The sequence below is a fragment of the Aricia agestis genome, chromosome 20, assembly GCF_905147365.1.
Source record: "Aricia agestis chromosome 20, ilAriAges1.1, whole genome shotgun sequence".
Lineage (NCBI taxonomy): Eukaryota > Metazoa > Arthropoda > Insecta > Lepidoptera > Lycaenidae > Aricia > Aricia agestis.
In genome coordinates, this window is record NC_056425.1 from 2,189,429 (window position 1) to 2,203,595 (window position 14,167).

General features: G+C 36.6%; 1 protein-coding gene across 1 annotated transcript; it reads left to right on the plus strand.

Annotated features, from left to right (window-relative positions):
- The first annotated feature begins 2,606 nt into the window (after positions 1–2,606).
- Positions 2,607–9,968, plus strand: LOC121737389. Its single transcript, XM_042129062.1, has 13 exons — positions 2,607–2,697; positions 3,295–3,398; positions 3,622–3,693; positions 4,652–4,804; positions 5,466–5,664; positions 6,137–6,304; positions 6,972–7,120; positions 7,196–7,327; positions 7,548–7,619; positions 8,323–8,469; positions 9,066–9,191; positions 9,456–9,544; positions 9,788–9,968. The coding sequence occupies exons 1-13, from the start codon at positions 2,607–2,609 to the stop codon at positions 9,966–9,968; spliced, it is 1,683 nt and encodes a 560-aa protein (XP_041984996.1).
- Positions 9,969–14,167: the final 4,199 nt, after the last annotated feature.

A 14,167-nucleotide genomic window follows, 5' to 3' on the forward strand; every position in this document is an offset into this window, starting at 1 on the left:
AAAGGGTAAAAACGGGACCCTATTACTAAGACTTCGTTGTCTGTCCGTCTGTCTGTCTGTCTCCAGGCTGTAACTTAAGAACGGTAATAGCAAGAGATTTGAAATTTTCATACATTATGTATAAGTATCTATTGCCGCTATAACAACAAATATACTAAAATCAAAACAAAATTAATATTTAAGGGGGGCTCCCATACAACAAACGTGATTTTTTGGCCTTTTTTGCTCTATATTATCAATAATGACAACAGGTAGGTACTTGAATTTTTCTCAAAGTCCTTTATTATAATAATTGTGTACTTTAATATTTAATAATAATTTTAACATAAAATTAAAAATTAAGGGGGGCTCTCATACAAGAAATACAATTTTTGGCCTAATTTTGCTCTATAATGGTACGGAACCCTTCATGCGCAAGTCCGACTCGCACATGGGCGATTTTTATTTATTACTAAGTACATGCGTTTGAATATTATAATATGTAAGTATATAACATACGGTAGGTACATATAACTGCATACACCAAAACAACATTTTTGATAAATTTTGTCTGTATGTCTGTCTGTTTGTTCTGGTTAATCTCTGAAACGGCTAGAGTGATTTTGACGGGACTTTTTTTGGCAGATAGCTGATGCAGTAAGTAGTAACTAACCGACTTAAAAAAAGAGGAGGATATAATATTTTAGTTTTTTTATATTTGTTCGTGGATAACTTCGCCGTTTGCGGACTTTTCAATTTAAGCTGCAGCTGTTGTCTCTTTCGCGCTCTGCGGGGGGAGGCTTGGGGTATATTGTTAACCCCTGACCAAAAAGAGGGGTGTTATAAGTTTGACGTGTCTGTCTGTCTGTGTGTGTGTCGGTCTGTGGTAGCATCCAAACGGGTGGACCGATTTTGATCTAGTTTTTTTTTGTTTGAAAGCTGATACGAGAGTGTTCTTAGCTATAGTTTATCATCATCAGCCGTTGATGAAAAACGGGTTTATCTGGTTCGTGATAGGCCGATTATTCATTTCTCTAGCCCTTGGTGTATCCTCTTAACGCGAATAGACAGACAGACGGTGGCCGGGGTCTTTGTTTTGTAATATCTAGCGAATTAGGCATGATGACTATTTTTTTTCTTATCGGTAATTGAAAGACACTTAAAAAATAGAAACATCGTTGAAAGAATGACTCTGTTAGCTTAAAAATTCACTAAGATATGACAATTCAAATATCTCATAAAAAAGACCTGCCCGAAACGCTCCATACAAATACGAAAGTATGACGTCAGTCTTTCGTAATTTGTACGCATCGGGAAATGAAATGAAATGAAATGATATTTATTTGGATAAAATATGGTTGCTAGAGATGTTACATTTCGGTAGATCGCATATTTTGTCGTAGTTGACGACGTCCAAATAATATTATAATCACAATTATAATAACTAAGTAGTAAAGTTATTGACACATTTTGTTCGACAGGTATATTAAATATTGCGTTTATGAAAGTGGTTTCATAATAAAAGTTGCTTTGCATAAGTTATCGAATTGTATACAAATATTAAGAAATTTAATTGAAAAAAAATTGGACTTGAATATCCAACTTTGAAGGCGCATAACAAAAAAAATACAAATGCTATATCAAGCTGAAATTTTGGGAACACTTATTTTTTACCGTGATTTCTTTATTTTATTAACAAAATTCGCTAATCTTCGACCTTGTCATCATCCCTATTAAGTATTTTGTGGTCATAATATTGTCAAGTTCCTAATAATATAACCACTAGTGCCTACCTGTAGCTATTATTATTTATGTCGAGCAAAAAGGCCAAAGTAGCGTGTAGTATGAGAGCCCCCGATAAATGTCTACTTTATTTTAATTTTTGTATTTGTTATTATAGCGGCAACAGAAATAGGTAAGTATATCATATTTTGTAAAAATTTCAACAGCTGTCTAGCAGCTAGCTGGCGCGGTTCTTGAGATACAGCCTGGAGGTAGACAAACAGCGAAGTCATTGTAATAGGTTATAGGGTCCTGTTTTTACCCTTTGGGTATAAAGGAACCCTAAGCCCAATAGCGCACTAGCGGCCAGGCCGCGGCGGCCATCGAAAGTATGGTGTGGCCGCTGGCCGCATGGCAGCCAATTGCGCGTACCTAGTCTATGGCGGTTTCATACTAAGGTATATATCTCGATGGCCGTCGCGGCCTATCCGCTGCGGCCTGGCCGCTAGTGCGCGCCCGGACTAAAAGGGGGAAAACTATCCAACTTTGTTGTTATACTATGTTGACGCGGAGGAAGTCGCGGGCAACAGCTAGTTTATAATAAGTATACTAGATGACGCCCGCAACTCTGTTGCGCCAAAATTCGTTTATATGTTATAAACCATACATTTTTCCGGGATAAGAAGTATCCTATGTCCTTTCCTGAGACTTAAAGCATCTCTATACTAAATTTCAGCAAAAGCGGTTCAGCCGTAAGGAGGTAACAGATAGATAGACAGAAATACAGACACACTTTCGCATTTATAATATTAGTACGGATAACAGCGACCGCGACCATCGAGACTCCTAAATCTGTGAATACATAAATTTAATAGAAAATTGCATTTTCTACTGTCGACAATATCATGGCTAAAAAGAAAATTGAGGTATTTATAGACGTAAAAACAGAAAGAGAATTCGAGCACATACTTGAACAATGTAAGAACAAGCTAATATGTGAGTACTTATAACTAAAAATAATATACATTTGCTCCGCAGTAAATAAAATAATTATTATGATTATGTATTTTACCTTTTCCCAGTGCAACATAGTCCTAGGTATAGGATTATGATCGCATTTTATAAAAAAAATATATTTTAAACACGGTTCGATCGGCGACAGAAAATTAATAATAATATTAAGTAGGTGGTCCTTTCTTTCTGCCACAACACAATAATTTATTATCTCCATTCTTACGCAAGCACAAACCTTTAATGACTTTGAAATAAATTTATCTCTAGGCTCTCTCTAGGCTTTACATTCCCTCTTCAAAGCTATACGCTAATGCTTTTTAAGGTTCCGTACCCAAAGGGAAAAAAACTGGACCCTATTACTAAGACTTCGATGTCTGTCTGTCCGTCTGTCTGTCTCCAGGCTGTATCTCAAGAAGTGTAGTATGATAATTTTAGCAAGTTGTATGTCTATCACCTCAGTCCACCCGTGACCACGGTCGCTGGAAAGTAAAAGCAGCCGAAACTTCAGGAATAAGAAATGTACTTTGCGACAGACTTTTAAGTGATTAATTGTTTATGACTGTTGTTTATTATCAATAGGCGCAGAGGTTTACTGCCATTTTTCTGGCTCCTGCACGGCCTTGGATCATCTCTTTACAAAGATTAAGTTGGCTTGGACTGATGGCCAAATTGTATTGCTTAAGGTAAGTAGACATTAAGATGTAACATGGCTGGGACTTGGGAGTAAAGTAAACAGGGCGAGATATCTTCGGCGCCCAGGATGCTGATAGTGCTGAAAAAATTGGCGCCCCTTTTGTTTGCCTCCAGAGCCCCTTTTAATCCGGCACCCTGGGCGGTCGCCCAGCGTCGCCCCCCCTAACTCCGCTACTGAAAGTAAAAGTATAATGTGTACTATAATATTTGTAGGTCCCCGCCGACGAAATAACAGCATTCGCCAGGTTTAGAGGTCATAGTCAGCCTATTTTTCTATTTATTTTGGTAAGTATTATTTTAACCCAAAAAATCGACCCAATAAAAACGGGACCCTATTACTAAGACTGTGATGTCTGTCTGTCGACTGTCCGTCTGTCTGTTCGTCTGTCTGTCTGTCTCCAGGCTGTATTTCAAGAACGGTGATAGCTAAGGAGTTGGAATTTTCACAGATTATGTATTTCTGTTACAGCTATAACAACAAATACTAAAAACAAAATAAATTTAATATTTAAGGGGGGCTCCCATATAACAAACTTGATTTTTTTGGCATTTTGTTTTTAAGTATAATATCAAAAATGGCTATACGTAGGTACTTGAAATATCCACGAATTACATAATAGTATTACAACTTTAATAATTAATAATAGGTAAAATTAAAATAAAATAAATATTAGGCTCCCATAAAAAAATATATTTTTTTTTGCCTATTTTTGCTCTTAAGTCGTACGGAACCCTTCGTGCGTGAGTCCGACTGGCACTTGGCTGATTTTTAATTATACAGGTTGTAGTAAAACTAAGTAATAATACTTTAGAGTGTAGGGTGTTTATGGGCGTGTACTATAAAATATAGAGTTCGCTGTGAAAGTAGCAGCGCTAAAAGAGTATTTCTTTAAGCTTTTGTATGTACGGTAAAATTCACGACGCTCTGGAGCTTGTCCATACAAATCACGAAAAAATGCTCTTTCAGCCATGCTACTTTCACAATTATTAACTGTATATAATTTGTTTTGTTACACCTTGTATAAATACCATTCCTTCAAAGTTCCCAAGTTATTGTTAATTGTAGCGAGTCAAACTTTCATAATATTATAGTGTTTCACAAACTATGTGGATTTAATTTTAAAGGCCCTTATTCACGGGGAGCCCGATGCCCGATAGATATTTTTACATGATAGCTCCGCCGGTCGGTATAATGGGGCTCTTAGACTTTAGGCACCATTTCTTTAAATAATATTTTTTTAAGAACCGCAAAATAACGAAGATATTTCGTGGCGTGGACAACGTACGGTTTGCAGAGGTGGCCAAGAGCGAGTGGGACATTTACACGTCGGTAATGGGAGGTGGGACGATTGAGAGACCCTTGTACGATCTGGATAAAGCATCGCCTGAGGAGCAGGTGAGGAATAGCTCGATACTGAAGTAAAAAGCATGGAATTAGACACTTTATATGCTTTGTCCAGCTTACCGCCGGTCCTGAAGAGACCACCGTTTGCGCTGGATGGAGCATCGCTTGAGGCTGCTCCTCAAGCGATGCTCCATCCAGCGCGTCAGGAATAGCTTGATACTGAAGTGAAATCTATAACATCATGTGCCAGTTAGTTTTATCTTTATACTACTTGAACGCCGTGGTGGACTTAAAATAGCGCGCGCGGTGGTTCCCGTTTCCGTGGGAATTCCGGGAGATAATGTAGCCTACATTACTGCAAAGTTTCCTTTTTGCGTGAGCAACACATATTCAAACATCCTCACAAACATTTCAAAACTTCGTAAAACCTTTGACCACCCCCTTAAAATCAAAATAGCCAAAAACAGCTGTGCACGATCTTTGAACTTTGACCCCCCATTACAACCCCCCCCCCCCCCCACCACCCCTTACAACCCTTTTTTCCTGTTAAAAGTAGCCTATTTCCTTTCTCCGGTTCTAGACTATCTGTGTACAATATTTCATTACAATCGGTTCAGTAGTTTTGGCGTCAAAGCAAGACAGACAGACAGACATACTTTGGCATTTATAATATCATATATAAGTATGGATAGTATGGATAACTTTTTATTAGGAATGGCTGAACAGTCTTAAAGCTGTAGAGCAGAAGGAACAGGATCAGGCTGAGTACTCCAGGAAGACCAGACAAGCGGCTCGCAAGCGCCACCGCGCCGAGAAGATAGCTGATGAAGTTCAACATCTCAATTTCGTTCTGTTCTGGCCTCATAGCAAGCACGCCCATCCGGAGTTGTATGAACAGTGGGACTTGAATGGTAAGTCTAGCGGGACGATCCATACTAATATTAATATTTCAAATCAGAAAGTGTGTGCCTATTTGTGTTTTTTTCCTTATATTCCTCTTCATATTTAAATCGCTGAACCGATTTTGATTTTGCCTTGAGAAACTGTGACACCGGCTGGTCGCAAAAATCTTAATTCGATATGATAATGTCTGATTAATGCGACTTATAGACAAGAAAGAGAGAAGAGACACAATATGCTGCCGATAAACAAAGTGTGTATGTTTGTATTGGTTTTGCTTAACGCTTAAAACGCTTAATCGATTTTGAAAGATTGACTTGAGTGATATAGCAGATGACTTTCATAGTCACAAAAAACTCTTAATGTAATCAAATGACACTGGCTTCGTTGGATCTTTAACAAAAAGAGGTAGAGAGTCACATATTATAACAATAGCCAAAAAAGCACAGAAACAGGACAAAGCCAAATTATCTATTATTTCAGATATAGTGATGATTGCCCGTGAGGAAATCCAGCTGAATAAAGAGTTGGCAGAGGATATTCTGTATGCTGGAGACGCTGATATCAACGAGGCTTCGATGCACGCACTCCTGAAGGGAACAGCACTGGCCATTTGCTTCAGATTAGTGGATACAGACAAGAATTTCGTTCGTAAGTAGCTACAAACTTTAGATCCGTTGTGGATAATTTATACAGCATTTTCAGAGCTAAGTAACCACTCCTCAAATGTATTATGTACTTGAGTTCAGAAAATATATCATTGGTACACGCCTCCACCTCCACCTCCACCACACACAGGGTTCGAACTTTCGTAAGTAAAAGCCTGCAAAAAGGAACAATTCTGGTCTATACTTAACTTCTTAACTGTTAAAGTTAAAACATACTTTAAACTTGTTCATTTGCTCGATGTTTTCATATATACTGTTATACTGTTATATTTCAGTGCGTATAGTTTCTTTCGTAAACATAAAATACCTCACATTAATGAGATCATAAGCTTTTCTTATTATCGAGTGTCTAACTGTGAAAACGTGTAAATGGTGTTAAGTATTTTTGTAGTATTTAAGGCTGTAAATCAAATCACTGTATGTTTTTCTGAGAAAATAAAAATACTATGAGAAATATCCAAAATTGCTACAAGACGATTAAAAGATTGTTAATAGAAGTTCTTCAAAGAATGCGAAACTTCTTTAAGAATATTTTACGCATTAGCGTAAAGATTATTTAAATATTCTTAAACGAAGTGTTATAGCATTAGCTATAACACTTCGTTTCATCAAGATTTTTCATATAAATAACCTGCTCAAAATGTTTTCAGAACTGGTTCGTAAAATTCTTTACGAAAACATACCAGATAATGATGAAGATGCAGATAACAATACGACAGCATTTGATAAATACAAATCATATAGCGTATGTAAAGAAGAAATTCTTCGGCAACGTAAAGAAGAGAAAATGAAAAAGAAGGTAAGTTAACTTTGAAAGGATGCTTCTCATGGTAATGATTATGACGTTCTTAATGACAAAACCTCTAAAAATCAGGAGGAAAAAATCTGGCGTCGTGCTCGGCGTCTATCTGAAATGCAAAGATTGGCGAAACAAGAAATTGACAATGCTGTACAAGCTAAAAAAGCTGCTAGAGAGGAGCACAAGATAGAATTACTGAAATCGGGGGTAAGTATTTTTTTTTACTAAATGAAGAAGTAAACAATATTTCTATAATAACTACTTAAGTTTAGCAGCGTTGAAAAATCGAAACTAGTAGAATCTGAAAATAAAGCAGTTACTATATATATATATATATATATATATATATATATATATATATATATATATATATATATATATATATATATATATATATATATATATAAATCGTATTTCTTATTTGCAGAATTTAGAAGCATTGGCAAAATTTGAAAAGGAAAGTGATGATATTGAGGACATTGATATTAAAATACCACAGGTGATTCAGAATTGATAGTAGTACAAAATTACATTACGTCCTTATATCCTTTGTGTATACAGTACACACATGGGCAATATGCATGCTTCAGGAGAGAAGTATTTTCAATTTTGTCGTCACCTAGTTGCAACTTTATTGCACCGAAAATCATCGCGCGGAAACCCTTCATTGTTCCTCGACAAAAACTATCTAATTGTCATTTTCCGTCTATCGAGGTATCCGAATTACATCATCGGTTTAAGCGTGTATACGTAACAGACAGACAGACACACTTTCGTATTTATAATATTAGTATGCGTTTTTAAATTCGTGTTTTATTTTAATTGTGCCATGTGGTTTGAACTACTGTGGTTATTGAGGGCATACTTTTGAGAAAATTAGAGACACTTTTTTATCCTTTTTTTAACATGGGGAATTACGCATCCCCGGCAAATTGGGGATATCGGCCGGGGTATGTGGGACTCCTGCGTAGTCTACCCACTAAAACCACATGGTGCTCCACTCCTCGCGGCGGGTACGATAGAATCTACCGCAACTCTACCAGCGATCATTTACATTTTGCAGACCCGACATCACCCCGCTGCTCGGGAGGCCGCGATGCGCAGGAACACCTTGCCCATCACGGCTCTCTCTCTAGGACTCGGTGCAATGGGCGGCGGTGTCTCCACACCACCGCCCCGAGAAAGACACTTTTGTTTCCTAGGAACTGGCAGAAGACGTTGAAACTGAATCCAGTGAAGAAACAGATGAAGAGGAATATTTTCCACCAGCTGGTCTTCTCATTCCTGGCTTCTATGCACCACCTAATGATGTGGCTAAAGGAAACGGTTTGGCCGTACTTTTTCCAAATGTAATTTTAAGTGATGTTTACGAACAAATACTTTAACTTAGTAACAAGAAATAAATTACAAAAACATTAAAAATTTACAAAACTGTTTCTATAATATTAATAAGAAGTTAATATTAAAGAATTTATAGATTAAGGTTCAAAGAACCAACTATATTGTACTTGTTACATATTCTTCAATTTACTTAAAACACAAATGCCTGTTTTCACCAACCGCCTCCTAACGCTAAGTGGTCCCCTAGCGGCCATTAAGGGTACATATCCTTCAAGATTTCACGAATTTTTGTGTGTCACGTTCATCCTTAGGGCGTAAGAACTTTTGCAAAACATTACTTCTTTTTCTAAGATTGTTTTAAGAGATATTTGACCCGCAAAGATCGCTAGGGAACACTTAGCGCTAGGAGACCGTTGGTGAAAACAGGCAAAAGAGTCCTATAACTTTAATAGGCTTCTCGCTTATAACTGTTTATGCCATATAATTTTTTAATTTTTTATGTTACATACTATTTGAAATAGTATGTACCAGGGAAACAAACTTCTTTTTTATCCATCCATTTGTGATTTAGGTTCTGATCATTTTGACTTGGTCTTCATTGCAGATTATAACACAATATGTGACTCCAGAACCAGAACACCTTCCGCCCCATGTCCTGGTCATGATTGACATATCAAAACGCTATAATGCCAATAAAATTATAGCTGCTTATAAAAAATATATTATACATGTAAGTATCGTCACTCCCGAGTCATTTCTTAAGGCCCTCATACACGGAGAGGTGATCCGAACGGACTGATCACAGGCCGACGTGACCGGACAAGAGCCGATACGGCAAGAGCCCAAACGGGATTGCACTAGATAATATTATGTTCAGTCAGGTCGACCTGCCATCAATTCCACCGGATCGATCTGTCTAAAATTTCTTAAACATCGTTATGAAAAAACTCAAAGCAATTAATGAGTGGTCAGTGGAGCAACTTTTTTTTTATAGATGGGCATATTCCGAGGCACTTCACCAAGGAATGCTATTCACGTGGCGTACAGTGTAAAACAGTTCGACTCTATGAAATTCACCGAGATGTAAGTAATCATTAATCATACACAATAATTTAGTTATTACTTTTTAAACTCTAAACGTAAAATACGAAGGCCGATCGAATCATCAAATTGATCATAGGCCGACATTAGACTAGTTTTGTGTGTTGTGTGTGATTCTGATCAGGTCGGCCTGCGATCAGTCCGGCCGAAACGATCGACCTCCTCGTATATGGGCCTTAAAAAGTGCCTTTTCTGCTTCTCTTACAAAAGAGTTTTTTTTTACAGAAAAAATGTGTGCACAGCATTCATGGTGGCTATAAAATCAGACCTCGCTCTGCTTGCTCTGATGGACCTTCATCCGTTTTATGTCAGTCGAGATCCGATCCATGGCGAAGAAGATTGCTCTGTCCTGTTTGATGTCAGCTACGGTGACCACTATCCAGAGTTTGAAGATATTTCTTACTAAATCTGGGTGCACGGGAGTGCCCCCGCCAAGATGAGCCAAGCGAAGCGCGCAAGGGCACTACCTACCTTTTCTCGAAACGTTTCGTCGTATTTTTGCACCCTCGTAACTTTGGTTTGGATAATGCCAGATAGTTGAAATTTTCAAGATATTATGACATGGGTATAATAATTAAATGCGCAAAGTTTGAATATTGTTACTATTATACTTTAGATTTTATAGGTGTCCAAAAACCCACAAAAATGGTACTGACTTACCGATCATCAAAATTGTTAGGGTACTTCCTGAAGTCTTAGAAAGCTGAAATTTGGTATATAGCATACTATTAGTACAGAAACAACAAAAAAAATTATCAAACCCAACCTAACCTATCCAACCCCTTGATATAGAGGGGGGATGTTAGTATGGGATACCCCCGTTTCTTGTGCTAAATACAAAATTTAAAATAGAGTATAAAATACTTCTTGTGCCAAATAAAAAATACGTGTTAGCCATGTGAGACCATAGACTCACAGAAAACCGACGTCAAACAGCGCTCTCACAGAAAACCGGTGTAAAATAGCGCTTGCGCTGTGTTTCTTCTAGCGAGTTAAGCGGAGACCGGAAGCCCAATTGCACTATACCTTATTCCCTATCCCTGTTCTCTTCTGCTTATTCCCTTAGCCTATTCCTTCATAAAAAGGACGAAAACGCACTTGCAAGTCTTTTAATGTTACAGTGTCCATGGACCGCATGGAGGACGGCAGTTGCTTTCCGTCAGGTGGCCCGTCTGCTTGTTAGTCCCCGAATTTCATAAAAAATCGGCCAAGCGCGAGTTAAACTCGCACACGAAGGGTTCCGTACCTCAATCGAGCAAAAATAGGCTGAAATTTGTGTTTTTTTGTATGGGAGCCCCCATTTATTATTTAATTTATTTAAATTTTATTATTGATTATTAAAGTACAAATATAACTGAGTATTTCGTCAATATTTTAAGTGCCTATGTGTTGCAGTTATTGATATCGAGCAAAAAATAGCAAAAAAATCACGTTTGTTGTATGGGAGCCCGCGTTAAATATTAATTTTGTTTTGTTTTTAGTATTTGTTGTTATAGCGACAACAGATATACACAATCTGTGAAAATTTCAGAAATCTAGCTATAGCGGTTCTTGAGTTACAGCCTGGAGGTACACAGACAGACAGACGGACAGACATTGAAGTCTGAATTGAAGTAATAGGGTCCCGTTTTTACCCTTTGGGTACGGAACCCTAAAAAGGGAAAGAGACCTCGTTTGCACCTTAATTTCATAAAAACGCATGTGGTAATTTTTATTAAGTACAGAATCATTCTGTAACTCTTTATATATACTTAATATTATATTAAGTATAATAATTATTACTATAAATAATGCTAAAATATAAAACAAAGACTATATATAAAAAAACTAAATCTAAGTCAGAGGCTGCGGGCAATGTACCCAAGAGGCTGGTAGCATTACCTCGCTGTATCGCAAGACTGATACGCTGGCCGAGGTAAGCGCCAGCTCTGGGATCGTTAGTTTTCTCAACCAGTCTTTGGGATAACTCTCTGAACATTTGTTTGGCACCAGGGACCCAGGGTTTCAACCCCGAAAGGTACAAAAGTATTATTATAATTATTAGTTAAACAAAAAAAAAAAATATTATAATATTATGTTCCTTATATTCATAATTACTTCACTTTGTAGACTCTAAGACCTTAAATCGTCTTAAAAATATGTAAGTTCAAAGTATAGTTGTAGTCTCAGCCCTCAGGCCTCAGCAATAATTCTTTTCGAATATTTAATTTTAAGGATGTTAACAACGTCTTACATCGGTTAGTACAAATATGAAACCTATACCTAAAAGTTGAACGGCTATATCAATCATCTTCGCGTCAAACAATAGTGCGATGTATATACCCATCAGATACATAATTTATTGACAAGAGTTATACATACATTAACAAGTAGTTAAATACTATTCGTGCTAGCTATATCGCGATGTAGACGACCAGCAGCGACATCTATTATTATCAATAAACAAAAATAGCAAAAAATCACGTTTGTTGTATGAGAGCCCCCCAAAATATTCAATTTATATTGTTTTTAGTTAGTATTAATAATTGTTGCTAAAGCAGTAAGGGGGCGTCCACAAATTACGTGAGGTGTTTTTACAAATTTTCTGATCCCCCCTCTCCCCGTGGTTACATTTCGTGAGATTAACGTGTTGGATTGTTTGACAGTCAGTAGATGTATCTAATTCTCGTTTATAAGGTCAATGTATGAATGAAATTATTATGTTCTTTGGAAACGAATTAGGGTGGGTTGCACCAGAGGCGTTGTTATGGTTATTAGCTAAAGTTAAGGTTATCGTCAAATATTAGGTCCATTATTGACTTTAACAAGGGATTTGACAGTTCATTTGCCATTTTTATAGGTAGTTAAAGTTACAGGTAAACTAAGTTGGTGCAACTCACTCTTAGGTTGAGTTGCACTGCACCAGAGGCGTGGTTAAAGTTAAAGTTAAGCTTAAAGTTATGGTTATAGTTATGGCTAAATTTAACTTTAACTTTAACCTTAACTTAGACCGGAGAAATTGACAGATGACAGCTGGTCCAACAAGGTTATAAATGAACGTGGGCGGGGGCGCTGCTGGTAAAGGAAAACTGACAAAAATGGCGTTTTTGTATGATGACAGCCGGTTAGTTCCTTTTTTCGCCACGTGCATTTGAAACCTTGTCGAGCTCTATGGTTATGGTTAAATATGGCGTCTTGATGGCGTCCATTTTTAACTTTAACCAAAGATTTAACATTTTGCATTGTAGTTAAAGTTATAGTTAAAGTTACAGTTATAGTTAAAGTTAGTTGGTGCAACCCAACCTTAATGAATGATCTTAATCGTATTACGATTACAGTACTCCCAAATTAATAATGCGCATGGAAATCTTGAAGTCTAGTAATAGGGTTCCGTTTTTACCCTCTGGGTACGGAAACTTAAAAGTAATTCACCCAAAAAGAAATTAACTAGAAGAAAAACAACATAAACCAACTTACAAAAAGAAATGAAAACCCACCAAAAACATTTTCATGTAAAAATGTTGCCAAGATGAGAACATAATATAGTTTGTGGTGTCAAAAGGTAGTGAGATCTCATGTAGAGCCAAGTTTGTAACCTTACATACTCAGCCCTAAATCTAAAAACTTTAATTTTACACTAAAGCGCGGCAAAATATTTGATAATAATATAATGTATCAGTCGTACGAGAAGAATCAAAATCGGTGTCTTGGCCATTTTGTTATTCGTCATGCTATGGGCTTTAAACTTAATATATATTACTTTTCTGTTGTACTTAATAACTTTAATTTTAAAATGGCCAGGCCACCGGTTTTGACTAATGTGTAGAGTTTTTAGATTCTTCTCGTACGAATGACACATTATATTATTATCAAATATTTTGCCGAGCTTTAGTGTAAAATTAAAGTTTTTAGATTTAGGGATGAGTATGTAAGGTTAGAAACTTGGCTCTACATGAGATCTCGCTACTTTTTGACACCACAAACTATTATGTTCTCATCTTGGCAACATTTTTACATGAAAATGTTTTTGGTGGGATAATATTATATCTTACTTTTTGTGTAAATGAAATAAAACAAAAGCCTTTTGTACTTAAATATAAAAATAATAATATAATAATATCTATGGACGCTTCACACCACGTCAGTCTGGACTCTGGCCCCGTGCTAAGTACCTGAAGGACTTGTGTTCCTGTAACACAAGTCCTTCAGGTACTTCAGGTACTTACCAGACAACGGAAATATATTTAATATTTTTTTATTATACAATGATATATTAAATATATAATTGTATAGTATAGTATAAAAATCTTAAATTTTAAGATTTTTATTATATCATACACATATTTAATACACATTCAGACCCGGGAACATTGAAAACTTTTTGTTCCGTCGGTGGGATTCAGACCCGCGACCCCCGGCTTGAGCTGCCACACATTCACCCAATTGAGCCACAGAGGTCGTCAAATTGCATCGAAGTTTCAATTTTAACTGACTTTAATGTTTATCTTCTTGTTTGTGGCTTTGTGGTGATTAGTTACGGCACTTATTTTATTAAAAATTAAAATTAAAATAAGTTAAATAATTGAAAATAAAAGGTACTTAATAAGTATTTAATTAATAGCTCGC

Excerpts from the sequence above, each read along its gene's own strand:
- LOC121737389 (XM_042129062.1), top strand. The coding sequence starts at position 2,607 with ATGGCTAAAAAGAAAATTGAGGTATTTATAGACGTAAAAACAGAAAGA. Across the intron at positions 7,620-8,322 it reads TTGATATTAAAATACCACAG|GAACTGGCAGAAGACGTTGA; the intron begins GTGATTCAGAAT and ends TTTGTTTCCTAG. Across the intron at positions 9,192-9,455 it reads ATAAAAAATATATTATACAT|ATGGGCATATTCCGAGGCAC; the intron begins GTAAGTATCGTC and ends TTTTTTTTATAG.